Genomic DNA, 27,351 nt, shown 5'->3' with positions numbered 1-27,351 from the left:
TTGAAACGATATGTATTGTGAAAAGCTCTCAAATAAGCTTGAGCTGAACTTATTAACTATAACACTGCAGCCTTAAATTGGCCATGTAAAGATACATTTAGAAGGAAATAATGAGACTCCATATGGAAAAACATCATTTATATTACAAAACACAAGTACAGACAGACTTTTTACATTTGATCCTGCAAAATCTTAATGAGTTAATTAATCATATCTAATTACAAAAGGCACAGCCTCAACTAATCAATCACAAACAACAGTCACAAATACTACATAAAAACATTTTGCAATAGCAACCACAAGAAACGCTAAATGTAAAACAAGAAGATCCAGTGTTGCCCAGATTTAACAGTACCTTTAGCAGCACAACACATTGTTTTAATTTTTTAAAATAAATTCGCTGCCAAATTGACAGGCCTACCTCCACCTTACAAGTACACAACTGCACACACACAGTGTCCCACCTGTACAGTACAAGAAAATACATTTAAATAATAATAAAAAAAGAACAGGATTCGCTCCTGGTAAATAGAAGCCTACATTATGTGTTTCAACACACAAAGTTGGTCAGTAGCTCTAAGAAATATCACTCTTCTGCTGCCCTGCGCTTTTGTAGGTCACATTTTTAAATGTTGATGTCGAGCTCCTGAAAAGAGGATTTGTGCTCTAGGGATAAAAGACAGACAAAAACACATTACATAAAAGTAAACTGGTCCATTAACATATTAAAATGAATGGAAAATGCAGTTAAATGCATTAGTAAACATGTTGGAATAGGGTAAAATGTTATCATACCGACTGCCATCTTGCTTTCGCCTTCTCTGCCTCAAACTTGGCAACCTCTTTCCGGTCATGGACAGAAACAAGAAACTTCCAGATCACAAGGAGTGTAATGCCAATGATGAGGACAGACATGCACACGCCCAGAGCGATCAATGGTGCATTTGGTGGGTCAGGGCAACCTGTAGGATATTTATACACACAAACAAACAATTTTAAATATAATTGTAGCTGTATGTATAATGCAACAATGTATAATGTATAAGTATATATGTTCATATATTTAAAATTTTAATCTCACCGTAAAGCATGGGGTTGTAAATGATGCTGCCGTGATCACTGTCCACCAAGCTGAAAGACAGTAGGCAGCTGTCCTCGTTCTGTAAGGTGCACAATGCTGCTCGACTTTCCTCAAAATCTAGAAAAAAAAAACAATTAAAAGAAATATATTAATGCACAAAAAAAAATAATAATATAAAAAATTTTAAAATGAAAACGATCCTCGTTTAAACTGCTGTTTCCACAGCGTTTCAGAAACGATCTCCGTCTACACTACACAATCGAAAACGCATGTCACATGGAAAGAACGAAAATGCACTAGTGTAATCAGGTCCTAAGACCAACAACATTTATTAAGATTATTCCAAAGACAACAAGATTTGAATTTATAATCTTTAATTAAAGGGTTAGTTCACCCAAAAATAAAAATAATGTAATTTATTACTCACCTTCATGTCGTTCCACACCCATAAGACCTTTGTTCATCTTCGGAACATAAATTAAGATATTTTTGATGAAGTCTGATGGCTCAGTGAGGCCTGCATAGCCCGCAATGACATTTCCTCTCTCAAGATCCATTAATGTGTACTAAAAACATATTTAAATCAGTTCATGTGAGTACAGTGGTTCAGTATTAATATTATAAAGTGATAAGAATAGTTTTGGTGTGCCAAAAAAACAAAATAACGACTTATTTAGTGATGGTTGATTTCAAAACACTGCTTCATGAAGCATCAGAGCATAAATGAATCAGTAGTTCAGAGTGCCAAAGTCACGTGATTTCAGCAGGTTTGACATGCGATCCAAATCATAATTTGACACGCTGATTCATTATGCTCCGAAGCTTCCTGAAGCAGTGTTTTGAAATCGGCCATCACTACATAAGTCGTTATTTTGTTTTTTTGGTGCACCAAAAATATTCTTGTCGCTTTATAATATTAATATTAAACCACTGTACTCACATGAACTGATTTAAATATGTTTTTAGTACATTAATGAATCTTGAGAGAGGAAATGTCATTGCTGGCTATGGAGGCCTCACTTAGCCATCGAATTTCAACAAAAATATCTTAATTTGTGTTCCGAAAATTAACAAAGGTCTTACGGGTGTGGAACGGCATGAGGGTGAGTAATAAATGACATGATTTTCATTTTTTGGGTGAACTAACCTTTTAAGGCCCCTTCTACACTAGTGCGTTTTCATTTTAAAATGGCATTTTAAAATGAAAACATACCCTTTGTCTACACTGACGTTTCCACAACATTTCAGAAACAATCTCCGTCTACGCTACATGACCGAAAATGCATGTCACATGACTGTTCATGCACACTGGGCATGACTGCCCACATTCGCTCTGTGTATTCTTGACGACCGTGTAAACAATAACATGGAGACTGAACTGAAATCTTTGCTGGCTTTGTTGTCATTTTTAGCAGCCATTGAGCAGTCAGACTCTACTTTTCTTAATACTGCAGCTACCTACATGCGCAAGAGAGAACTGTTTACACTTGTACAAGCATGCCCAGTGTGCATGAATGGTCATGTGACTTGCATTTTCGTTCGTGTAGTAAAGATGGAGATTGTTTCTGAAACGCCAGTGTAGACGAGGATCGTTTTCATTTTAAAACAGCGTTTTACACACTAGTGTAAATCGGGCCTAAAATATAATAAGTTGCTCCACCTTTGGAAACAATGTTCCTTTTCTGATGACATCACCAAGCCCTCTTATTTTTAAACCCCGCCTAAGAGTCTCTTTTTTTTAACAATCATTTCAACTCCTGACCAGTGTTGGGGAAAGTTACTATTAAAAGTAATGCATTACAATATTGCGTTATTCCCTAAAAAAGTAACTAACTGCGTTACCTAGTTACTTTTTATGGAAAGTAATGCATTATATTACTTTTGCGTTATTTTTGTTTGTTTTAATAACAACAAAAAAGTTCTATTTTTGGCAAATGTAAAGGCCCTTTTAAACCAAAACTGAAATGAATAAGCTTCCAACTGAAGGAAATACAAATTCACGCCTGTACAGTAGAGGGCGCAGTTTGAACAAACAAGCCTTTCAGCAGCGCTGCCATTCTGGAATACAGAAGAAAAAAGAACCAGAAGAAGTAAATGAGTAAATTACAAAGTAACTGCATTACTTATTTGAAAAAGTAACTCAGAAATTTTGTTGTAAACTTAAAGTAATGTGTTACTTTACAAGTTACTTGAAAAAAGTAATCTGATTATGTAACTTGTGTTACTTGTAATGCGTTACCCCGAACACTGCTCCTGACAGATAAAATCAAATCCGTACTATATTTTGTTCTCAAAATTTGTTATTCTTCACTCCAATATTCACCAACCTTTCTTTTATACCATGTCATGCATGTATGATATTACCCCGTTCAAATATAATTTTTTTCCCTTCCATCTCTGTTCTTTTCTTCACATCTCATTCCTTTGTCCCTCTTGTGTCTTTATCAAAGACAAACAGCGTTTTGTGTCTTTTCATCGTCTCCCGGTCAGAGACCGTAAAGAGCCAGCCTCCACAACACCAGTTGGCTTTTGATCTCAGGGTTCATAATAGACTGATCTTGTATAGACACTTTAGGGTCTTGAAACTCAATGGGCCCCAACAATAGGCTCTCCATACAACAAGCTAAGTAGCATGTATTCCTTTGTAAAGTGTCAAGAGGGCTGATCTAAAGGATGACTGCTTTTCATGTGCATGTATGAGTACCTGAAGACAGATTTTGAAAGGAAATCAACATGAAAGTATCATAAAATTGTCTGTATGAGTTAAAAGACTTAAAGGTTTGGAGTGACATGAGGGTGAGTAAATGATGACACAAAGTTATTAGGTGTACTGTTCCTTTAAAAGAGGTGAAAAGTTGCTTTTTTGCCTACTAAACAACTACACTACTGACCACGTGACCACTATAAACGAACACTGCAGAGAACAAAACAATGGATTCTGACCTGTGGAATTGCTGACAGTGGCATGTAAGGAGTTGCACTTCATGGCACACTCATCCGATGGGCCTTTAGTTTTGAGGTAACACTCCACACAAGACCTGTGGGACACATAATGACAACATAAAAAACCTGTCAACCCCACGGCGAGTCCGTCTCTAGAGGAAGCTTAGTTGTGTATTCATTGTGAGTTCATTCTCTCTGTATCTCTCTATCACAGAGTCAAATGACCCATAGGGTGACAGGACCTTTAGAGGGAGGAAATGCAATACCACAGAGCTGCCACATGCCTTTTTGGTGCTCATATATGCCCTCTGGAAAAGAGTGGACTAGAGGAAGACTCATAAAAACACACAGTTGTTCACACAAACGCACAGTCATGAGAAAAACACAGAGGAAGGTCCGGGTGAGGTGAAGCTGTGGGATGCAATGTCAGTGCTCAAACTTTTTATTATGTAAATGTGATCTTTTACATTGTATAACAGCTACAAAAAATGTATTACTAGTTAGATAGTTAAATTCATTTTCACTGAACAAGAAGTTTTTATTTAGCACCATGCAGCAGGGTTATAATAGTTAACTGAAACTAAAACTAAAACCATAAAAAAGTTGTTGCTTTAAATAAAATAAAAATAAAATATTGAAAAAACTTAAAATAACTAATACTAAAACTGAAAATAAAACAAAAACTATATAGACATTTTAAACAGAAAAAAGAAAATAAAAAATGACAAAATTACTGACACAAACTAAATTGAAAATGGAAAATATAAAAATAAACACTAATTCAAAATATTAAAGATGCCCTAGAATTAAAAATTGAATTTACCTTGGCATAGTTGAATATCAAGAGTTCAGTACATGGAAAAGACATATATTGAGTTTCAAACTCCATTGTTTCCTCCTTCTTACATAAATCTCATTTGTTTAAAAGACCTCCGAAGAACAGGCGAATCTCACCATAACACCGACTGTTACGTAACAGTCGGGGTGTACACCCCCAATATTTGCATATGCCAGCCCATGTTCAAGGCATTAACACTCTGAGGTCTGACGGTATCGCCGGCGATACCACCGTGGTTTTTTTCTTATCAGTGTGAAAGAGACTCAAAATACTCCGTCAATGTTGCACATACAATTAAGAGTTATACACCATTTTAATCTGTGGAATATTTTCTTTCATTTGTGTACACTCAGAGTAAAAACAGAATTTTGTGCTTTTTGTAAAATAAAGAAAACTAACATGATGCGTGATTTCTCCTCTCCCTCTGAACGAACTCCAATCTGATAGTTCTCAGAAAATGAACTGTAACTTAGTGAATACTAATGACAAAAAAATTACACTTATGTCTAAAAAAACGTTAAGATGTCAGGTTTTAAATCATGTAAGTCAAATCGAAAACAAACCTTCTTTGTTTATGTAATCTGTATGAAAAGAGAGCCATGTCAGAAATCCGTGATTCAGCTCATTATCTGCTAATGCGGCCACGCCCACGGAGCCAGCGCTATTCAGACGCTAATTCAGTCAATACATGCATTTATTATCTCAATCGTGTATTTATTGTCTTGAAAAGTGTTTATCTGGATGTAAAAGTCATGGTTAGCGATCTCTAGAAGACATGCAGTTACTTCCTGTTTACTTGTCTTCTACAGATGAAGTTTAGATGAGTTTTTGTTTCTTTAGCGCCCTCCTGCTGCTGTATGTATTGGAAACTCCATTCATGGAATAGCCTCTTCTTCTTTTAGATGAATTTGTGGACTAAAATGCACAGAGCGCCCTCCGACTTCAAGGATGAATTGAAAACACCAGCGCTCATAGTAATGACAGTGAATATTAAATAAAAATAACTCCTCTGTATAGAAAATTGACATAAGCATATGAGAATCCAATATTTCTCCAAATGTGCATGCTTTTAAACTAAAAGCCTATATTCAGACTCTTTGCATCACAGAAATACATTATATTTTAAAGTATAATATAAAACCATTACTTTATATTGTAATAATATTTTTCTGTATGTTTCATATATCATAATGAGCTTGAGACATCACAGAAGGTTTTTTTTCACAGCCTACCTGACTGAAATGCCTCATTAATATGCAAGTCATTTCAGCTCATTACTATCCAATTCTTTTGTCTTCTCAGGTGAGAATGGCCCATTTTCAGTGGTGATTCACGCCTCCTTGCATACTGTGTTTCTTGGCAAAAAGTGTCTTACAAAAACTAAATCAATATATTGTTAAATATGAAGGAGTAGGCAGCATAATTTTTACATAATTTTGAAGCAAAAACTCTAGTCTACAACCTCCAATACCCTAAAGTCTTATGAACACAGATTTATTATACTTTTTTTGGCCTTATTTCAGTGACTTAAGTTTTTTGTTTTTTCAACAACCACGCATAAATGTTATTCCTTCAAAAACACAAACATGTACATACATGTTCCTCACATATTATTGTAGCCTAGTTTGTGCTGAATACAGTGTAATGACACTTTTTCCATTAATATGTTTATGAACAACTGAAAAAAGCACAAATGTCAGGGCATGTCAAAAGTTCTCCTGGCCCCAAATCAGCCTCAGACTCCAGAGGGTTAAACAAGGGCAAAACGTCTGGATATGCACAGCTGAATCATCAGACTGTATCATTATTGATACAGAATCATTATTACTGTATTCACGGAGACAAGAGAGCCGTCGCAGTCTCCGTCTCTTTGCAGTCTGTATAATTCATAAACAACTTCATTCTTTATAAATCTCTCCAACAGTGTGGAATGTTAGCTTTAGCCATGGAGCACCATCAAACTCACACAGAATCAAATGTAAACATCCAAATAAATACAATACTCACATGATCCGATGTATGCATGCAGCATGCATGATGAACACCATTTTGAGGGTTATATTAGCTGTGTAAACTGTGTTTATGCTGTTCAAGGCAAGCGCGAGCTCCGGGGGCAGGGAGCACGAGAATTAAAGGGTCCGCGACCTATATATCGGTGCATAGTTAATGATGCCCCAAAATAGGCAGTTAAAAAAAAAAAAAAAAAAAAAAAATGGGGTATTTTGAGCTGAAACTTCACAGACACATTCAGGAGACACCTTAGACTTATATTACATCTTTTAAAAAGAAGTTCTAGGGCACCTTTAATAACTATAATAGTATCTGAATGGTTGAATGATGCTGTAATAACACTGGCCCCAGAGCATGAGAGCCGAAATTCTAATAATCATATTAAAAACTATTCTTCTTTGGAATATTTTTCCAATCAGGATATATAGTTTATACATAATAAATATACACAGTACACAAACATATATTATGTAAACAAAAAACAAAAAAAACAAACAAACAAACAAACAAAAAAAATATATATATATATAAATATAAAAATGTTGTATATTTAAAATTACGATAATAAAATTATTGTGTATATATACAATAAACAAAAATCTAAAAAGGGACATTTTCTCAAGATTCTTGTTTTTCTTTTGTATTATTTGTAAAAAAAAAAAATGTTTCAGAATAATTTCTTGAACTGTTGATTATACAAATCAGACAGCCCACAGTGATTCAAACCATGTTGTAGTCAAAACAAATGTCTTTAAAAGCTTCATATTCATTTTGAAAGTCAGTGTCAGTCATAGATACATGAGCATGTCTTTACCTGGGTAAGTTACAGATATCTTCACAGGTTGGGCACCTTTCGCACCGCTCTCCTGAGGCTCCGGGAACGGTGCACTCGCACTTCCCACACACACACTTTCCCCGTCCACTGCAGACGGACCCATCTGCAGACGTGCACAAGTTTGTGCTGGTGCTGCAGTTACAGAACTCCCCCATCCAGCCTCTGTGACACACACACTCGCCACAGTCACATTCCCCGTGACCTACACAAACACACATTAACACGAATGAAGGGGGAAAAAAACGGGACATTTATAATGTTACAAAAGATTTCTATTATGGTTTCCACAAAAACATTCAGCAGAACAACTGTTTTCAACACTGATAATAAGAAGTTGCCATGCATACATTATTAATTACTTGATATATTGGCTAATTAATCAAAATCAAAATGAATCAATGATTGTGAAGATTTGCCAAGAATAGCCTTTATTTAACACAATTTATCACATTACATTATTAAGTTCGACAAAAGCTTCAAACTTGAATTGCTCCAATAGTAAGAAAATTCCTTAATACAGAATTATTTTATATTAATTATAATTAATTTAAAATTAATTATAATTAATTTTAAATTAATTATAATTAATTTTAAATTAATTATAATTAATTTTAAATTAATGATATTAATTTCATTAATTATAATTTTTTTTACTCCTTTTAAAAAAAAATAATAATAATTTAATCACACTAAATTATTGTGATGATTATCACAGTAAATTGACAGCCATAAAATAAATATAAATAAACTCGCATTGCACATTTGCATGGATATGTAAATAAATATAAACATGGGATGGACACAGGACCCTTCCGTCCGTGTCCTCCCGGGCACAGCAACTGTTTTGGCAATTATCAGTGTGTTATTCTTTCATTAACATTCCACAGGGTAAGAGCAGATCAAATATCCCTCCTACTGTGTCAGAGCTTTCTTTTCCTCAAATTTTGTCACAGTGTTACAGTAGGTACTGACCTCCACAAATCTCTCCTCTGAACCTGAGGCAGGAGAAGTCATCACACTCGCAGTACGCCCCATATACACGACCAAAATTGGATGGGTGGCACACACACTGTCCGCAGAAACACTCGCCCTGGCCGTTGCACATCTCCGCACCTTCGTGTTCCCTGCCACACACAAACTTACATTAAACTATGTCTGCGTGTCTAGCAGAAAACACTCCATGATTCTTGTTCTCACCTGCAGTCACTGACTTGTTCTTGGCCCTCTGTGCACTCACACTTCGGCCCCACAAAGCCTGGGTCACACACACAGGCTCCGCACTCCAGCGCCCCTCGCCCTCGGCTGCAGTAGGTGCTGTTCGCCTCGGGAGTTTGATGGCAGTCGCACACACACTGGGACTCCAGTTCGATCTCCAGGGTATCTTGGAAACCTGCCGCCCGCAAGAAAAACCGCCGTGGGCCAGCAAGACAGCCCTTTAACTCGACCGTAACGTTAAAAGATACCTGAGTGAGAAAAGATGACGTTTGTTTAAATTTCTTTGAGAAAATATATAGGAGTCAATTTATTGTCACAGAAAACAGGACATATTTCTCAATGTTTCAAGCAAATATTTCAAAACGTGTCCAACTTGTTTAGCAAGGTTTGTTTGTAGCCGTCAAACCGCACTGTTTGATTTGCTTGAACACAATAAAGCTGTTATATACATAGCAGAACGAAAGCAAAGACCTTTCTAAACTAAAATAATATGATATTCCTGGTATTATATTGTTTATTGTACTAAAGCGTGACATACCTGTTAAACTTGACATGACATGCTTTTTATTTATTTATTTTTGGCTTCAGTCCTGTTTTAGTCTACTAGGGCAGTTTTACTGTAACTAAAGAAGAATAAAGTACTGACCACATCACCAGCTTTGACATTGGAGCAGTTTTTATGTCCAGGGATGATGGTCCCATCCTGACAGAGTGCCGTAAAGGAAATCTGCAGATCCTCAGTGTTTCCCAGAACTTCCAGATCAATCTCCGACCTCAGTTCCTACCAATCAAACAACAGACACAAACTCCTTTAATGTGTAAATTGTGTCATTTTCTCAGTGTTATAAAAACCCTCCTTTTAGCTGGTCACAAAACAAAACAAAACAAAACAAAACAAAACAAAACAAAACAAAACAAAACAAAACAAAACAAAACAAAACAAAACAAAACAAAACAAAACAAAACAAAACAAAACAAAACAAAACAAAACAAAGCAAAACAAAACAAAACAAAACAAAAAACAAAAAAACATCAAAGAGCAAACGTCAAAAGAAAAAACTAACAAAAACAAAGCAAAAACAACAACAAAAAATTTAGTTCAAATAAATTTAATTTCTTAGACAACAGAGATATGAGAGACTTTAAAATAGCACAGTTCTGAAATCATGTTTAGTGCTCGTCATATAATGCTGCATTTGATAATAATCAAGCATTTCATAGAGCTGGGTAATATAGAAAACAAAATATCAGCCAATCAGCTTCAAGAACTCAAAACAATTTTATGTAACTGACACTATTGGATAAGAACTGAACTGAGCTGGACGATGACATCAATGTTTTCTGCAGAATTGCTTTACAGATGAAATGAACAAATGTAATGATTAATCTTTACAACGGAACTGAATCAACACTGAACTGACTTCAGCTGAACAATATGAAAGTGTTTGCTTTTAGTTTTCTGCTGTAAAGACTAAATGAACTCTGCATCCTGTGTCATTTTGCAATTATCACTATAAAGCCGCTTTGAACTAATCTGAATTGTATAAAGTGTTATATAAATAAAGTTGACTTATATAATTATGTGGTATACTGTAAGCTGGAGCACCTGAGCCTCCCATCATGTGTCTGGATGACTCACGTGCCGAGTCAGCGGTACGAGCACAACAGACGTCCAGAGCATTTTTATATGGTCAACTTCAGTTCAAATAGTCTATTCTACTAATTTGACTGGGGTTTGTCATTGACTCTTCAATAACACACCACCATGTGCACCTGTGTCAGGTAGGTGGGATGTGCAGCACTCGGCAGCACTTTTTTAGAGGGTTCTAATGAAGATTAGAGAGCAGGCAGAGGAAAGAGAGAGTGGGGGATGGAGAAACGGAGATGAAAAGATCAAACAACAGCCAAAGAACGAGTGCAGACACGCTCTATGAACACGGCGATTCCCAAGAAAATGAGCAGAGGGGGTTAAAGGGAGGGGAAAATCTTTTTAAAATTTCCTCAGTGACTAAAAATAATGCCTATTTTTGATTCGTACCCATTTTTAGCTCTTTTTTTTTGTTTCAGTTTTTATTATTATTATTATAAATTATTATTAAATATTATGTATGTATGTGACCCTGGACCAAAATCAGTCATAAGTTGCATGGGTATATTTGTAGCAATAGCCAAGTCCACAAGTTCATTGTATGGGTCAAAATTATCTAATTAAAAAATTATTTCTTTTATGCCAAAAATCATTAGAATATTAAATAAAGATGTTCCATGAAGATATTTTGTAAATTTCCTACTGTAAATATATCAAAAATGTATTTTTGTGAGTGTATATGCATTGCTAAGGACTTAATTTGGACAACTTTAAGGTGATTTTCTCAATATTTAGATTTTTTTTACACCCTCAGATTCCAGATTTTCAAATATTTGTATGTTGGCCAAATATTATCCTATCCTAACAAACCATACATCAATGGAAAGCTTATTTATTAAACTTTGAATGATGATGTATAAATCTCAATTTCAAAAAATTGACTCTTATGACTGGTTTTGTGGTCCATGGTTACGTCAAATAAATAAATAGCTTGTTTCTAAAGGTGCTAAAATCATATATATATATATATGTATATCAATGTATATAATATATTTACAACAAATAATTTATTTTTAATTTGCAATAATACCTAGACTTCAAACATATTTGCTGGAAAATGATGGCATTTTATCTGATGCTTCTAAAATTATCACTAAATCACTTATAATTCTTAAGAAGCCTCATCCATGATAACATTTCAGACTTCACAAAGCATAAAAAAAACTTTGGCCTAATATGGCAGGTGACACCATCAACTGTCTAGAAACACTGTCACATTACCCGATACCTGTGAATATGTGTTCTTGTACCTTATATGAGGTCATGATAAGTTCCAAAATGTTCCTTGAATCGGATGCCAACACCCCCACAGTAGCACCAGGAATCAGACTTGCATAATTCTGTCAGAAATGCAAAAGAAAGTTATTAAACATCAACATCCAAACTCCTGGAGAGTAGCCACAGAATTTGAGATGTGGGAGAGCGATAAGGAGAAAGGGAGGGAAGAAGAAAGAAAAGGAGAACTCTGAAAACATTAAATATTTGTGTCATGAGAGGTCGGTCTGGGTGATGATAAAGAATGTGTTTGAGCATGTTGTTAGGAGAACTGAATATACTAGTGATTCATGCAGTCTATTCACTCACTGATATATCTTCCTTCACGGGCCCTCTCGGGTTCCACATACACAGAAAAAGAGTTTGCCTCATTGTGGCCTAATATGAATAAACATGAGTGAGAAAATCCCACTCTTTTCTCACCTCATAGTTCTGTCTCTGGTTTTCAGTCACAGCAAATATAAGGAGGATATTGTTTTCAACAAGTTTGTCGACAAGCTGCCCTAATGTTGGATACTCCTAAAAATGGAGGACAAAAGCAACAAAAACAAGATACTCAGAATTTGTTGTCACACAACAAAAAATTCACAGAAAATAATACAGGGGACAGGGCATAATTATATTAATATGTTTTTTTAAAAAAAGCAATATTTAAATTTTTTTTGTTTAAAACATAATCATTAAAGAAGAACTCAAAATAAATATTGCATTGCCGTTTGTAAAGGAATATTCCAGGTTATATACAAATTAAGTTCAACTGACATCATCTGAAAATAATGACTGTGAATTATTACTGTAAATGCCTTCACAAAATTATGATCTTCACTTTTCTGTTGTGAAAACCTTTGGACAACTTCCCCCATAGGCAGATAAAATGGTTTTTCACTATTTTAATTACTTATAATAATTATTTCTTCCTTAATTTTTTTTAAAAGTAACTAAAACAGAATTAAGTATAATTTCAAGCAGATTTCCCAAAAATATTATATTATATTATATTATATTATATTATATTATATTATATTATATTATATTATATTATATTATATTATATTATATTATATTATATTATATTTTTAAAGGATTAGTTCACTTCAGAATTAAAATTTCCTGATAATTTACTCATCTCCATGTCATCCATGATATTTATGTATGTCTTTCTTTCTTCAGTCGAAAAGAAATGATGGTTTTTGAGGAAAACATTCAAGGATTTTTCTCCATATAGTGGACTGAAGGGGTGGAAGGACCAAATTGCAGTTTCAGTGCAGCTTTTCGTCGTCCCAGATGAGGAATAAGGGTCTTATCTAGCAAAACAATTGGTCTTTTTTAAAATAAATAAATAAATAAAATAAAAATTATATACCTTTTAACAACAAATGCTCATCTTGCACTGCTCTGCAATGCACCACACTTACGTAATCACATTGGAATGGTCATGCGGAAGCATCACGGTAGGGCGAAAAACTTCAAAATTGTCTGACATCGTTGTTTTACATTTTTTTTGTAAAGGCTGTTTGGCTTAATCTTTGCACGTTCGCTTTGTAAACAATCGCTAGGTACTTCCGCTTACGTCACACGCGACCTTTTCAACGTGATTACGTAATGTGTGGCGCATCACGTAGCAGTGCAAGATGAGCATTTGTGGTTAAAAAGTATATAATTTTTATTTTTTTTAGAAAATGACTGATTGTTTCGCATGATTAGACCCTCATTCCTCGTCTGGGATTGTGTAGAGCCCTTTGAAGCTGCACTGAAACTGCAATTTGGACCTTCAACCCGTTGGTAAGCCACTGAAGTCCATTATATGGAGAAAAATCCTGGAAAGTTTTATTCAAAAACCATAATTTCTTTTCGACTGAAGAAAGAGACATAAACATCTTGGATGACATGGGGGTGAGTAAATTATCAGGACATTTTAATTCTGTAGGGAACTAATCCTTTAAGTGCAAATATTCCATGAATGCATTCATTTGACTACCAAAATAAAAGCTATATTTTAAATAAATAAATAAGAATTAGGAAGAAGATTTTAGTAATAGTAGAGTTATAGCATGTCACACCGCAGGAAACAACTTCCTAAAAGTAGTTCCCATAAGCTACCAACATGTATATTATTATTGTAAATGCATACCTGTAAACATATTACTTTTCATTTTAGAAACTGAAAAATCAAAATTATTTTCTGTGGTCTTCAGCAGCATACCACAGAAAACCTCTGACAGTACGCCATATTTAATTTAATGCAAATGAAAACAGGCTGTTAGTGATATATGTATGTTCAATGGGTAGAACTATTGTTTATCTTGTATGATGTCGATCGTTCAGCTCATGAAATACTGACAATATGCATTTCCAAAAACTACATCTATCCCTCACAGCCATTAATTTATTTGTATCAGGTGAAACATGACTATAGAATTTCATTTCTATTTATTGTAACCCGGAATATTTCTTTACTGTAAGTGATTCAAATTTCCTGATTACTCAGGAATTGAAGCTGCAGACTTCACCTTACCAGGTGGGCAGTCATGGAATACTCATTATTGCCATCCATGTGACACTCTCCGTCATTGGGAACAACAATGCCGGACATTTTGCTATCCATCCCAAAATGAGAATCAGCATCGCTCACGAACACCAACAGCTTCATGGAATCGTTCCGCCAGCCAATCCTATCCTGAGGTGGGATGGACATTTCCAGAAAGTTGGAACAAAATGGCATCCCTCCATAAAAGCAAAAACTGAGAAGGATTTCAAGGGAGTCTGTGGAAAGCGACTTACCCCACACACCGCTGCCTGCATGATGGCGTCAAAACCGCCCTCTGGCACGTCAATGTTAGCAGATACTTGTTGCTTTGAGACAATCTCATTAAACTTGTCAGTACTGCTTGTTAACGACAGGAGGTGTCTGTATCCAAATGTGGGGGGACATTCATGATCAACACTCCTGCAAAAGATAAAAGTGATAAAAATGGGTTTCTATTGTCTGAAAGAGTTCATCATTCACTCCTTAATGGAAGATGATGTAACGCACTGATCTCAGTGGTCATAAATACGATCAGTTGAAATTAAATCACACGTTTCCCCCGCTGATGTCCCGTTGGCTGTCACAATTCGTCTTACTTCTTGGGTTTATACTGGCAGACCCTTTAGATTTGGCTAAGGTGGTGTATTATGGGAATTACCTGCAGGGATTGGCCAGCTCCTCGCGTGTTATCTTGATGAAAGGCAGAACTGGTTTCTCCACAAAGGAGCCGAATCCTAGTCTGAATTTGCTGGTAAGACTAGCCATCTCTTTTGAGAGATTGGAACCCAAGTCTTTGATCATTTTCAGATCATCAACCATAGATGCTGACAGGTCCATCAGGTAATAGATGTCTACCGGATGGTCCTCCGGTTGCTGCACTTGAATCTGAAAGTTCAGCTGACTTCCTGTGGAAGAGAAATGACAAATAAAGCTCACATTCTAAGATTCCAGTGTGGTACAAATGTTTTCCAGGTCAGAGTGATCTTCAATGCCCACTTCTAACCAGTACACATGATTTAGTTTGTCTATAGATTGTTTTCTGTCTCTGAATGAGTAAATCTAACCGTCTGGGGAAGTACCTCAACAGCAGACGAGCCGCTGTGGGTAGAGAGAGAGAGATGTTTCTTTGATTTTCAAATCTGTGTCACCCATTTTTATACCTGGTCTAAGCTGGAGGTGCATCTTCTGAGGAGCGATGTATGAAACATTGGTGTGGCCGGCACGCTTTCCTAACCCTTGATCCTTTAGCACTTTGACATTCGTGACGGGGAACTCCACGAATTCGCCAGAGCATCCCTTTTGAAGAAGAGCCTCTGGTGTGTCGCATCTCTCCTCGATTGAGAAAAAGTCGGTGAAATTCTAGATAAAGAATTGTAACCATTATAAGTAATGCTTTAAAGTACAGCATACACATAGCCTACATCTTTTTTCACAACACATTTCAATCACATTAAATCCATAATAGAAAAAATGGTCCCACTTTATATTAGGTGGCCTTAAAGGGATAGTTCACATGAAAATGATGTCATTAATGACTCACCCTCATGTCATTCCAAACCCGTAAGACCCCGTTCATCTTCAGAACACAGTTTAAGATATTTTAGATTTAGTCCGAGAGCTTTCTGTCCCTCCATTGAAAATGCATGTACGGTAGACTGTCCAGAAAGGTAATAAAAACATCATCAAAGTAGTCCATGTGACATCAGTGGGTTAATTAGAAGTTTTTGAAGCATCTAAAATACATTTTGTTCCAAAAATAACAAAAACTATGACTTTATTCAGCATTGTCTTCTCTTCCGGGTCTGTGTATATCCGCTTTCAATCCACAGTGATGCTGCTTCTTCTTCTTCTACGGCAGTTGGGATCCAGCTTATTGGTGCATTACCGCCCCCTTCTGCTCCGGACAGTGACGCTGATGACGTGTTATCTGGTGCGCCCGAGCTTCGTTTACAGTCTGATGGAAACGCACGCTGTATTCAAGCTATTCTACATTGTTTGTATTTTGGTATTGCTATATTTTTTAAAATGGTGTGTAGGTGTGCATGTCGCGGATGTCCTAATCGCGTCACTGTCCAGAGCAGAAGGGGGCGGTAATGCACCAATATGCTGGATGCCAACCGCCGTAAAACAGGAAAGAAGAAGCAGCATCACTGTGGATTAAAAGTGGATATACACAGACCCGGAAGAGAAGACAATGCTGAATAAAGTCGTAGTTTTTGTTATTTTTGGACCAAAATGTATTTTAGATGCTTCAAAAACGTCTAATTAACCCACTGATGTCACATGGACTACTTTGATGATGTTTTTATTACCTTTCTGGACAGTCTACCGTACATGCATTTTCAATGGAGGGACAGAAAGCTCTCGGACTAAATCTAAAATATCTTAAACTGTGTTGCGAAGATGAACGGAGGTCTTACGGGTTTGGAACGACATGAGGATTTCATGAGTCATTAATGACATCATTTTCATTTTTGGGGGAACTAACCCTTTAACTACTATGTACTTACATTTAAATGAATCATTTGATACAACGCACTTATTGTGTATATGGGTTATTGACGAATAAGGTTTTTTAAAAGTGTAAAAAAAAGATATAATTAATTTTGAAGTTTTAAGTGTTAACAATGAGATTATGTGGTTTTTATAATAAATTAACTCTGTTTTTGTCATTTTTTACAAGATGGACAAAATTTGTCACCAAAAAAGTCATAACCATAATTTCAGTTTTACCGAATGACGATATTTTCAAACAATGCTAACAGGCTGATATCTAGCTAGCTAGCAAAAAGACAATCAAACATTTTATATCTAGTACATAGTATATTTAGTAATATTAAGTTTTTAAAATATTACAACATTTTCCATGTTTTTATAGCGGTTGTACCGAATGACCAGATGTTTCAGGACATGCAAGTGAAAACATTAATTTTTCAAATAGTTAAGAGTGAGTTAGTTACTTTTCTTCACGACCATGTGGTCCTTTACAGGTGTCTGAATGATGTCACATCCTGTCACATGATGTTTTATTAACAAAATTCGGGAGGAACACCGTTCAAATAGTCTGACTAATCATCACGTCATTTCAGCCAGCTGTTAGCAATCAGTAATCAACATATCTATATATCTAAATATGTATATATATATATATATATATATATATATATATAGACACAGTCGATTCACCCGTATTCCTAGACAGTTTTACAGCATCCCTCCACATCCCCGTCTCCTCACACTTGCCTGGTTACTTTTCTAACCAGAATACGGGAGGAGTACTTTGGGTTCAGGCCAAAATACTGTGCTCGAAGCCCTCTCCTCGGACAGCACGCCAAATACGCATACTACTAAGCATACTATTTACTATCTGATTATTTGGAAGTGTGAACTCGTGAAATGATATTGACCACACGACTTGATCCAAAATGGTCCCTTTATATTGGTTACTCCGAATGACATCAATGAAATAAATTTTTCTGGTCATTCTTTCTCATAACAAAGCAACGACTTCTACACATAATTTTAATACCATTTTGCACTATGTTGATATATGATGTTATAAAATTATGCCAGAATAAAAAAAACTATATACATTCATTACATTTTAAGATATTTTAATCACAAATGAAATGGATGTATTGGCCTTTGGACGGTTAAACCGAATGACCTTTTGACACAATCTTTATATACCTTTATATGTAGAAAAATATAATTAAAACCTTTTGGATCCAATAAAAGTGATCCAGTTGTACTACCCTACATACTTTGGATGTCATATCTTTGTTTTTTAGTATTAAAGCCTTTGGACAAAAAAAAAATGACCCGTCACGTCACGGCCCCACATACATGTTTTTACATTGTACTTATATTTTAAAAAATATCTGCATGTAATTACAGCTGTAATTAATTTCTGTAATTACATTTATAATTACCTTTACACCTTAAACCTAGCCATACCACCAAACCTGTCCCTAACCTTACCTGTATCCCACCTGAAGAGCAGCAAAAGTGTTTTGCAATACAATTAAATCATTAAAAAGAGGATGTGAAGAAACATTTACTACCCTTGTTGCTATATTATATTATACCATGTTAATTAAATTATATTATTAGAATATATTTAAAAAAAAAAATCTCATATACTCTTTTTTTTCCCCCAAACTTCTAACTATCCTAAATTTAGGATTTACAGAAAAATGCTAGTAAATTTCACAAATAATTACGAAGCACTTCTGATGGGAGTGCTGTGTTACCTGTAGTGTGCACCAGGCGCACTGTGGCCCCAGCTGCAGACACTCATCACAGGAGAGAGCGCTGAATTGAGAACACGTCCCTGCACACAAGACACAGTGCAGCGTGGTTTGTGGATGCGGTTCGCTTGTTTCTCACGCAAGATCAAAACCATAGAGAGTCAGCTGATTTTTCTACTATCTGCCAAAAAGTATTCTGATCAGCAAAGTACACTGAAAGTACACTAAAAATGACTTTTAAATCATGTTTTTTTTCTTTTATTCACTTACAAGAACACAAGTAATGCATCTTATTTCTACTTTTCCATTACAATATACTGCTTTTGTTTTAAAGTGAAACCAACAAACATAGCAGGTGAGTTAGATTGACGCATTTTGTGTTCAAAAATGCTTACGCTGAAAAAAAAATTGGGTTTGTGGTTCAATTCCCAGCATGCACTGGAGGGTAAATAAGTATGGTAGCATTACTGTTTAACCTTTTTCTTTTTTTACATTATTGTTAATTTTGATTGTCATTTTTATTAACTCGTTGTCCTGTGATGTCAGGATGAGTTTGTTTCTCTGTTAAATTGATCAGTTAGTTGATTGCAATCCTTGTTGTGTTTCATGTACCCAGTTTTAAGGCATGTATGTGACATTCTTGGGTGATTTATATCTTGAGAGCCTTCAGATGAGTGTTTACATGTGACAGTCAACAAGAACTCTCATGAAAACACACGAAGAAGAAGCACACATTGAACAATTTAAATGTAAATGAGGGAAACAACCTTAGAACTCTTTTTAAATGAAACAACCTAGATTTATATATCTAAATAGGTCATTGTAACATTAACGCAGATTTACAAAAATCAAAAATGCTTTTTAAAATAGTCAGCTTACAAACCTTTCATATTTTTAAAGGCGGAATTAAAATCTGAATGGGGAACGAAACTGCACGTATATACTGTACTGTATGTGTGTGATTGATCCAAAATGTGTTCAGTCTTACCTCCGACAGTGCCGAGCCAGAAGTGAAGGACAAGGTAGAGTGAAACAATCCCCATTAGTCCTCACGGTTTCTGATCACAGGAGAAAAAATACAGTTCATATTCTCACACAAACAAACGCGGGATGCGATCATGTAGCGCGAGCAGGTCTGAGCTCACCTGGACAGACAGTCAGCGCTTGCGCTTATACCTGCCCAACCTATATGCACTTCCGTGCAACGCCACAGGTAAGTCACTCACTCACACAAAAACTTCTCACAGCACAACTGCTTGTTTAACGCACTTAACATCGCGTTTATGAGTAAGAAATAGATTAACTACTAAAGTATTTTACTAGAGTAGATTGAGAACTAGAGTATTTAGCCTACACTTGACTCTAGTGATCATTTGATCGTTAGATATTTTATCCACGGATGAAATTCGGACGAAGTTCTAGCATTTTCATAATCTAGAAATGAATAAGTTTGTATATCCCAATATATTTGACGCATTAGTGTGCCACTTTCATTAGCAAGCTATAATGTGATGTTTTCTACTCAGATGTCTTTCTCACTTCTGCAAACATGGTTTTATGTGGTATAAGTTGCGACATTGAGAATGATACTGGTTATATTGAATTGTTCGTCTTGGTAAAATGCACGCTATTGCATTAGATAACAAAATCTGAAATTTATTGGTATTTATTATTAAAGAAATATAGCACCTACCGTTAGCAAGCACAGCCAAAGACAGGAGGAAGTTGTTTGTTTGGTTTTAAATTATATAGCCATATCTTGTTTTAAAAAAACTAAGATTAAAAGTATTTAGATACTCTCTGGTTGTAAAATATTAGTCTAAAATGGTCTAGTGGTTAAAAGTAGGATTTAGATATTCTCTGGTTGTAAAATATTAATCTAACATAGTAGTTAATGCGATGAATTGCTTGTTAATTGGACTCCTTTGTGAACTTGAGGGGAACTGACTTCCTACATTCACTAAACTCACTCTGACTGGGAGTAGTTAAATATTACATCATTAATATGACTAAAATAGGTAAAGTTATTTGTGAGAAAATATGAACTTTATTTTAATTTATATATTGTTATCTATCAAGTCCATGTATACAATATGTAAATGAGCTATACAATATGTAAACAAGCTTTCGCAGCATTGCGTGAATTATTAACTTTCAGTGTAGAATGAGGCTTTCAATGTACTCAACTTTTATGAAACATTTCTGTCAGTAATTTTCAGGGGGGCAGTCTGTCAACTTTAGTCTTCTGTTAGCTAGGCCACAGTTAGCTAACTGCTAATGTTAAAGGATTAGTTCACTTTCAAATTAAAATTTCCTGATAATTTACTCAACCTCATGTCATCCAAGATTCTCTCTTCAGTTGAAAAGAAATGAAGGTTTTTGATGAAAACATTCTAGGATTATTCTTCATAAAGTGGACATCAATGGCCTCCAAATGGTTGAAGGTCAAAATTAGTTTCATTGCAGCTTCAAAGCGTTCTATACGATCCCAGAAGAGGAATAAGGGTCTTATCTAGAGAAACCATTGCTCATTTTCTAAAAAATAAATAAATAAATTATATACGTTTTAACAATAAATGCTCATCTTGAACTATCTCTCTTCTTCTCTATTTGAATTCCGGCAGTGTAGACACTGCTAAGTGTATTACTGCCCTCCTCAGGTCAAAGTTTGAACTAATTGTTATATACTTGCACTAGCATATTGTATATGACAATTTAGTTCAAACGTTGATCTGAGGAGGGCAGTAATACACTTAGCAGTGCTGGAATTCTAATAGAGAAAAAGAAGAAGAGAGCTAGTTCAAGATAAGCATTTGTGGTTAAAATGTATAAAATTAAAAAAAAAAAAAAAAACATTTAGAAAATGAGAGATGATTTCTCTAGATAAGACCCTTCTGGGATCATGTAGAACACTTTGAAAATGCACTGAAACTGTACTTTTGACCTTCAACCATTTGGAGGCCATTGAAGTCCTCTATATGGAGAAAAATCCTGGAATGTTTTCATCGAAAACCTTAATTTCTTTTCGACTGAAGAAAGAAAGACATGAACATCTTGGATGACATAGGGGTGAGTAAATTATCAGGAAATTTTAATTTGAAAGTGAACTAATCCTTTAAAGGCATTTTTAAAGAAAGCACTGAAGTTTCTGTGATATAGTCTAACTAACTTGCAATCTAACCATTGTGCTTACTGACATGTTTGAAAATGCTGCTGAAATGTAAACTTGCATGAATTATGAAAACGTAATGCCTGCTAACTGTAGCCTTGATTTCCTTGAGGGATGTTTGAGCTTTAATTATGGGAATCAAGCTCACATAAACCCCTCATAATTCACACACTGAGTGCAGTTAAATCACTAGAAGCCCCCAAGTCATTATGCTGGTTGTGATTCCTGTTTGACTAATCCTGGAAGGCATCAGATCACAAGGGCTTCACTGACTCCATTTGGCAGTCGCCTATAATGTCACATTTGCACATAAAATATCACCTGTCACTCACCTGCCAACTGTATGATTTCTGGTAACATGTTCTCTGCAAAAAGCAGTCAATGTGAACAACACATAAGTGTTTATCTCTTCTTTCAGTGTTTAGTTGATACCGTATATTGCTATACAGTATTTATCATCAGTTAAATGTAATTAGGACTGACAACAAGCCTACAGCAAACATAGAGGTTAACCTCAAGCTATGACCTTGCAATGAATCATGCCTTATCAGCACATCAATCAAACAACTTGAACATCTGCTCAATCCCATCCCTGACCTCAATCATAATAATATGGATTATTTCTTATATAAAAAAACCCTACATACCCTTAAATATGACCCCTAATATATATATATATATATATACACACCAACATTTGCGAATCAATTCTGTTATCTTGTTTTCTGCAGTGCACTTTCATTGACTTATATATGTGTATTGCCATATGTATCCATAGGGAACAGCCTGATTCTTCAACAAAGCCTGTGGGAATCCCCATTGCCTTGAGTAATATTAATATTTGTTAAGTGTGGTTGCATGTGACACATTCCTCTCTCTATGCATGAAAACAGGTGTGTGTATGTGTGTGTGTGTGTGTGTGTGTGTGTGAGACGGAGAGAGCCACGCCTGACCATGAAGAGCCGTGACTCAGCCTCTGTCTGAGACCACAAAAAGCACAGACGTATATAGATAAAACCATGTCAATGTTTAACTGATCAGGTTCTACAAAATGAGCACAGGTCATTGTTTTCATATTTCAAAAGAATGACAGAATGTAATGATTAACATGATTGTGATTCGTTGGGGTGGCCACCAGTGTGAACGAGTGGATGAGGCCTTGCATGGGATAGATTTTACTGTTACAGTAACATTTTCATTTACAAGCATAAGTCAAGATCAGTGTGTAACCACACGTAGCTCAGATGTTGCTTAGACTTAATAGACTTGTATCATTTCAAAGTGTCAACTCTGTACATTCTAAAATTTCTTGGCATCTTGGCAAATCCAAGCACAGTTTGAGACATTGTTGTAATGTCTTCTGAAACTCTAGAGGAGACATGTGAGATTACTGGGGACTTTTTCTTAGGAGAAAAGTTTGGGAAGCACCAGATTTAACCACAGGTCTCTATTTACTCTCAATTTAATCTAATTTCTACAATTTAAATTATTAAAATTTTCAAAGGGCGCATTTGTGATTTTTCTTTCCTGAAGTGTGTATCTCTTTGACTGTAAAATCTACAAGAAAGAGATCACTATGCCCAACTCACCCAGAAGGGTCTTGTTTATGAAGGATTGTGTCAATTTATATTTATATGTAATTATATTAATAACAGTTTATATTGAATTATTTAATAAAATACCTTAGCTTTCAAATTAATCGCAGGGATGTGCCACCCAAGATCACATGAACATAAATGGCAAAATGACTTCCTTGAAGTGACAGTATCCTTTGCAAAAAAAAAAAAAAAAAACATTTGAAAGGGCCTTTTATGAAGTGATTTGGTTAAAAAATTCCATTTAGAACATTGGCATTCGGAATTTATCTTAAAAGTAAGAAAGGAGATGTAGCCAATAGTGGATGGAAACAGATAGTGTGAGAGAGACAACTGCACTGCAGTTAAGACCATGAATCAAACTTTTTCAATTCAAACTGTTCCTCTTCTTTTGTGTCCTATCCTGTCCTATCACATTCTATCCTATGCACAATTTTATCCTATGCTACAGTGTTGTAGTACTCACCTCCAGACAAGACCGGACTTTGACTCAAACCCATCTCAAGTCTGAGTCTAAGGGTGTGTTCACACTTGGCAGGTTTGGTTTGATTAAAACTCTGGTTCTTTTGCTATGTTAGTACGGTTTATTTGAATAAGTATGAACGCTAACCCAGGTGCGCACCAAACAAGTGGATCGAGACCCCTGAAAAGATGGATCTCGGTCTGTTTTGAAAACGAACTTGTGCGGATCGACTGAAATATGAACGCAGCATGGACCAAAGACATGTGAACGAACCAAAAACATGACACGATGTCACAAGATGCGACCCTAAAAAGGACAAAATGCTAAAGCATACCTTTTTTTTTTCTCATCATAGTCGAGATGCTGGCCATCACAGTTCAGTACAGGCATCAGAACCGCGTCTCCTCGCAGCAGATCTTCATTTGAGGGTTTTGACTCCTTTACACATTTTATAATCTCTTCACGAGTTGTCAGCTACTTCATATACCATCATATGCACGCATATTTGAGACCATTTAACCCAGCACACAGCATTATTTTGGATGTTCGACAAGTTCCGTCGCAAAATATATGTCATAAAAGCCTTTTTTTGTTTTGTATCTTGAGGTTCAGTGTTAAAAATGACAGTGTGTATGCTAAGTGAACTAGGACCAAATGTATCATTTTCTATTTTGGTCCAGACCAAAAGAACCAAGAGAACCGAACTACAAGTTTGAACGCACCATAAGTCCATATTTTTTATGACTAGTCGAGACCAGATCAGGAATGCTTCTGAAAATAAGGTCTTGGACTTCAAACAGACCTGAGTCTGGTCTATAACACTTCTATCCTTTTCTATCCTATCCTATCCTATCATGGATCCCATCCCATCTTATCATATATCCTATCATATCATATATCCCATCCTATCCTGTCCTACCCTATCCTACATCCTATCCCATCCTATCCTATCTTATCCAATCCTATCATATATCCCATCCTATCATATATTCCATCCTAGCCCATCTTTCAAATATCCCATCCTATCCTATCTTATCTTATCCTATCCTGTTATTCCCTATCATATTATGTATCCTATCATATATCCCATCCTATCCTGTCATATATCCCTATATTCTATCCCATCATAGCCTGTCATATATTCCATCCTAGCCCATCTTATCCTATCCTATCCTATCCTATCCTACCCTATATCCCATCCTATCCTGTCTTATCCTATCCTGTCCCTATCATATTATATATCCCATCCTATCCTATCTGATCCCATCCTATACTATCCTAATCTGTTTTACCCTATATCCCATCCTATCCTGTCTTATCCTATCCTATCCTATCCTATCCTATCCTAATCTGTCCTACCCTATATCCCATCCTATCCTGTCTTATCCTATCCTATCATATATCCCATCCTATCCTATCTGATCCTATCCTAATCTGTCCTACCCTATATCCCATCCTATCCTGTCTTATTCTATCCTATCATATATCCCATCCTATCCTATCTGATCCTATACTATCCTAATCTGTCCTACCCTATATCCCATCCTATCCTGTCTTATCCTATCCTGTCCCTATCATATTATATATCCCATCCTATCCTGTCTTATCCTATCCTATCCTATCCTAATCTGTCCTACCCTATATCCCATCCTATCCTGTCTTATCCTATCCTGTCCCTATCATATTATATATCCCATCCTATCCTGTCTTATCCTATCCTATCATATATCCCATCCTATCCTATCTGATCCTATCCTAATCTGTCCTACCCTATATCCCATCCTATCCTGTCTTATTCTATCCTATCATATATCCCATCCTATCCTATCTGATCCTATACTATCCTAATCTGTCCTACCCTATATCCCATCCTATCCTGTCTTATCCTATCCTGTCCCTATCATATTATATATCCCATCCTATCCTGTCTTATCCTATCCTATCCTAATCTGTCCTACCCTATATCCCATCCTATCCTGTCTTATCCTATCCTGTCCCTATCATATTATATATCCCATCCTATCCTGTCTTATCCTATCCTATCATATATCCCATCCTATCCCATCTGATCCTATCCTAATCTGTCCTACCCTATATCCCATCCTATCCTGTCTTATTCTATCCTATCATATATCCCATCCTATCCTATCTGATCCTATACTATCCTAATCTGTCCTACCCTATATCCCATCCTATCCTGTCTTATCCTATCCTGTCCCTATCATATTATATATCCCATGCTATCCTGTCTTATCCTATCCTATCATATATCCCATCCTATCCTATCTGATCCTATCCTATCATATACTATCCTATTCTGTCCTACCCTATATCCTATAATATCCTGTCTTATCCTATCCTATATATCCCATCCTAGCCTGTCATATAGTCCATCCTATCCCATTTTATCATATATCACATCCTATCATATATCCCATCCTATCCTATCTTATCCTATCCTGTCCTACCGTCATATTATATATCCCATCTTATCCTATCGTATATCCTGTTCTATTCCACCATTTTCATCGTGTCCTGATTCTATCATATCCTATATCCTATCCTATACTGTCCTATCATATCTAATCGTACTCTAGTCTTGCATTTGACATTTGTTGTATGTGTACAACTGATTTCTAACTAACTTTCTAACCTGCTCAAGAGCCATAAACATATTTATCAAACTACTGTATATAAACTTGAACTTGTTCTCTATTTTTCTTCCATTTTGGATGTATTAGAATGGAGTAACTCACCCCTGGAGGCCTCGGCAGCTAGCATGCTGTCCTCTCTCTCAATACCAAAACCACAGCAGCAAGTGGGATAGAGCGATACTGGAGTGTGTGAATGTCTGTCCGGCTGGAAGTGTGTGTCGGAAGCAATAGTACACTCAAACTATCACAGCGGCTTTATGGAGCATGACGCCTGCACTCCCTTCCTCACCCCCTTTTCTCTCACACACACACACACTTTTCTGCGTGAATGACGGCAGCAACTGCAGAACTACACACACACATACATACACACAGCATGAAGCTTCTTCATTAGTGAGAAAGAGACTGACAGGCCAAATGGGCATGTGTTACTGTGGATTTTGTTGAGTGTGTGTGTGTGTGTGTGTGTGTGTGTTTGCAGCATGTAGGTCAATGGGGGTTTTCTGTTGTCTGTCAGACAGCGAAACTGATTCTGTGGCAAGTAAAATTCACCATCAATGTCAGGTGCTTTTTTTAGTTTAGTAACAGGTCTTAGCATGCCTAGTATGTGTGAATATGCTTGTGTCAGGTTTTTCCTACACTAGGAAATATTCCAAGTTAAATGCAAGACTTATTCCAGAGAATTTTGTGATGGAATGTTGATTACCACAAAAATTGATTAATCAGCCAAAGGTTTCACAAATGGCATTGTAAAGATACTACATTACATATTAATGAAAATGTAAAACTACAGAAAGGTTTCTGTGAGGGTTAAGAGATTGAAAACATCATTAGATCAATATAAAAAC

At 35.9% G+C, this 27,351-nt stretch overlaps 1 protein-coding gene across 4 annotated transcripts; it reads right to left on the bottom strand.

The window, feature by feature from the left end:
- Window positions 1-130: 130 nt before the first annotated feature.
- Window positions 131-26,744, bottom strand: itgb6 (integrin, beta 6). 4 transcript variants are annotated; one of them, XM_067388372.1, is made up of 17 exons: window positions 26,606-26,744; window positions 19,611-19,680; window positions 18,626-18,705; window positions 15,533-15,731; window positions 15,031-15,277; window positions 14,627-14,792; window positions 14,361-14,522; window positions 12,269-12,364; window positions 11,821-11,910; window positions 9,569-9,703; window positions 8,905-9,170; window positions 8,680-8,831; window positions 7,687-7,909; window positions 4,025-4,119; window positions 1,082-1,198; window positions 796-962; window positions 131-666 (listed from the first exon to the last, which is right to left on the bottom strand). In XM_067388372.1, exons 2-17 carry the CDS (start codon window positions 19,663-19,665, stop codon window positions 577-579), a joined length of 2,340 nt encoding a protein of 779 aa, XP_067244473.1. In that variant the 5' UTR covers window positions 19,666-19,680; window positions 26,606-26,744; the 3' UTR covers window positions 131-576. The 4 variants fall into 4 exon arrangements, with proteins under 4 accessions (XP_067244473.1, XP_067244474.1, XP_067244475.1 ...); XM_067388373.1 differs by lacking the exon at window positions 26,606-26,744 and adding an exon at window positions 19,768-19,841; XM_067388374.1 differs by lacking the exon at window positions 26,606-26,744 and having other exon boundaries at window positions 15,533-15,704; window positions 19,611-19,761.
- Between the last annotated feature and the right edge of the window lie 607 nt (window positions 26,745-27,351).

This window comes from Chanodichthys erythropterus, chromosome 6 (genome assembly GCF_024489055.1).
Source record: "Chanodichthys erythropterus isolate Z2021 chromosome 6, ASM2448905v1, whole genome shotgun sequence".
NCBI lineage: Eukaryota > Metazoa > Chordata > Actinopteri > Cypriniformes > Xenocyprididae > Chanodichthys > Chanodichthys erythropterus.
Note: the sequence above shows the minus strand (reverse complement) of the source record. Positions and strands in the feature narration are given on the sequence as shown.

What these genes read in the sequence shown, in the direction of transcription:
- itgb6 (XM_067388372.1), bottom strand. Translation starts at nt 19,665, where the DNA reads ATGGGGATTGTTTCACTCTACCTTGTCCTTCACTTCTGGCTCGGCACT. An exon ending in GAGCTGGCCAATCCCTGCAG is followed by an intron (nt 14,793 to 15,030) that starts GTAATTCCCATA and finishes TATCTTTTGCAG; the next exon opens with GAGTGTTGATCATGAATGTC. An exon ending in TTACAACCCCATGCTTTACG is followed by an intron (nt 963 to 1,081) that starts GTGAGATTAAAA and finishes AATATCCTACAG; the next exon opens with GTTGCCCTGACCCACCAAAT.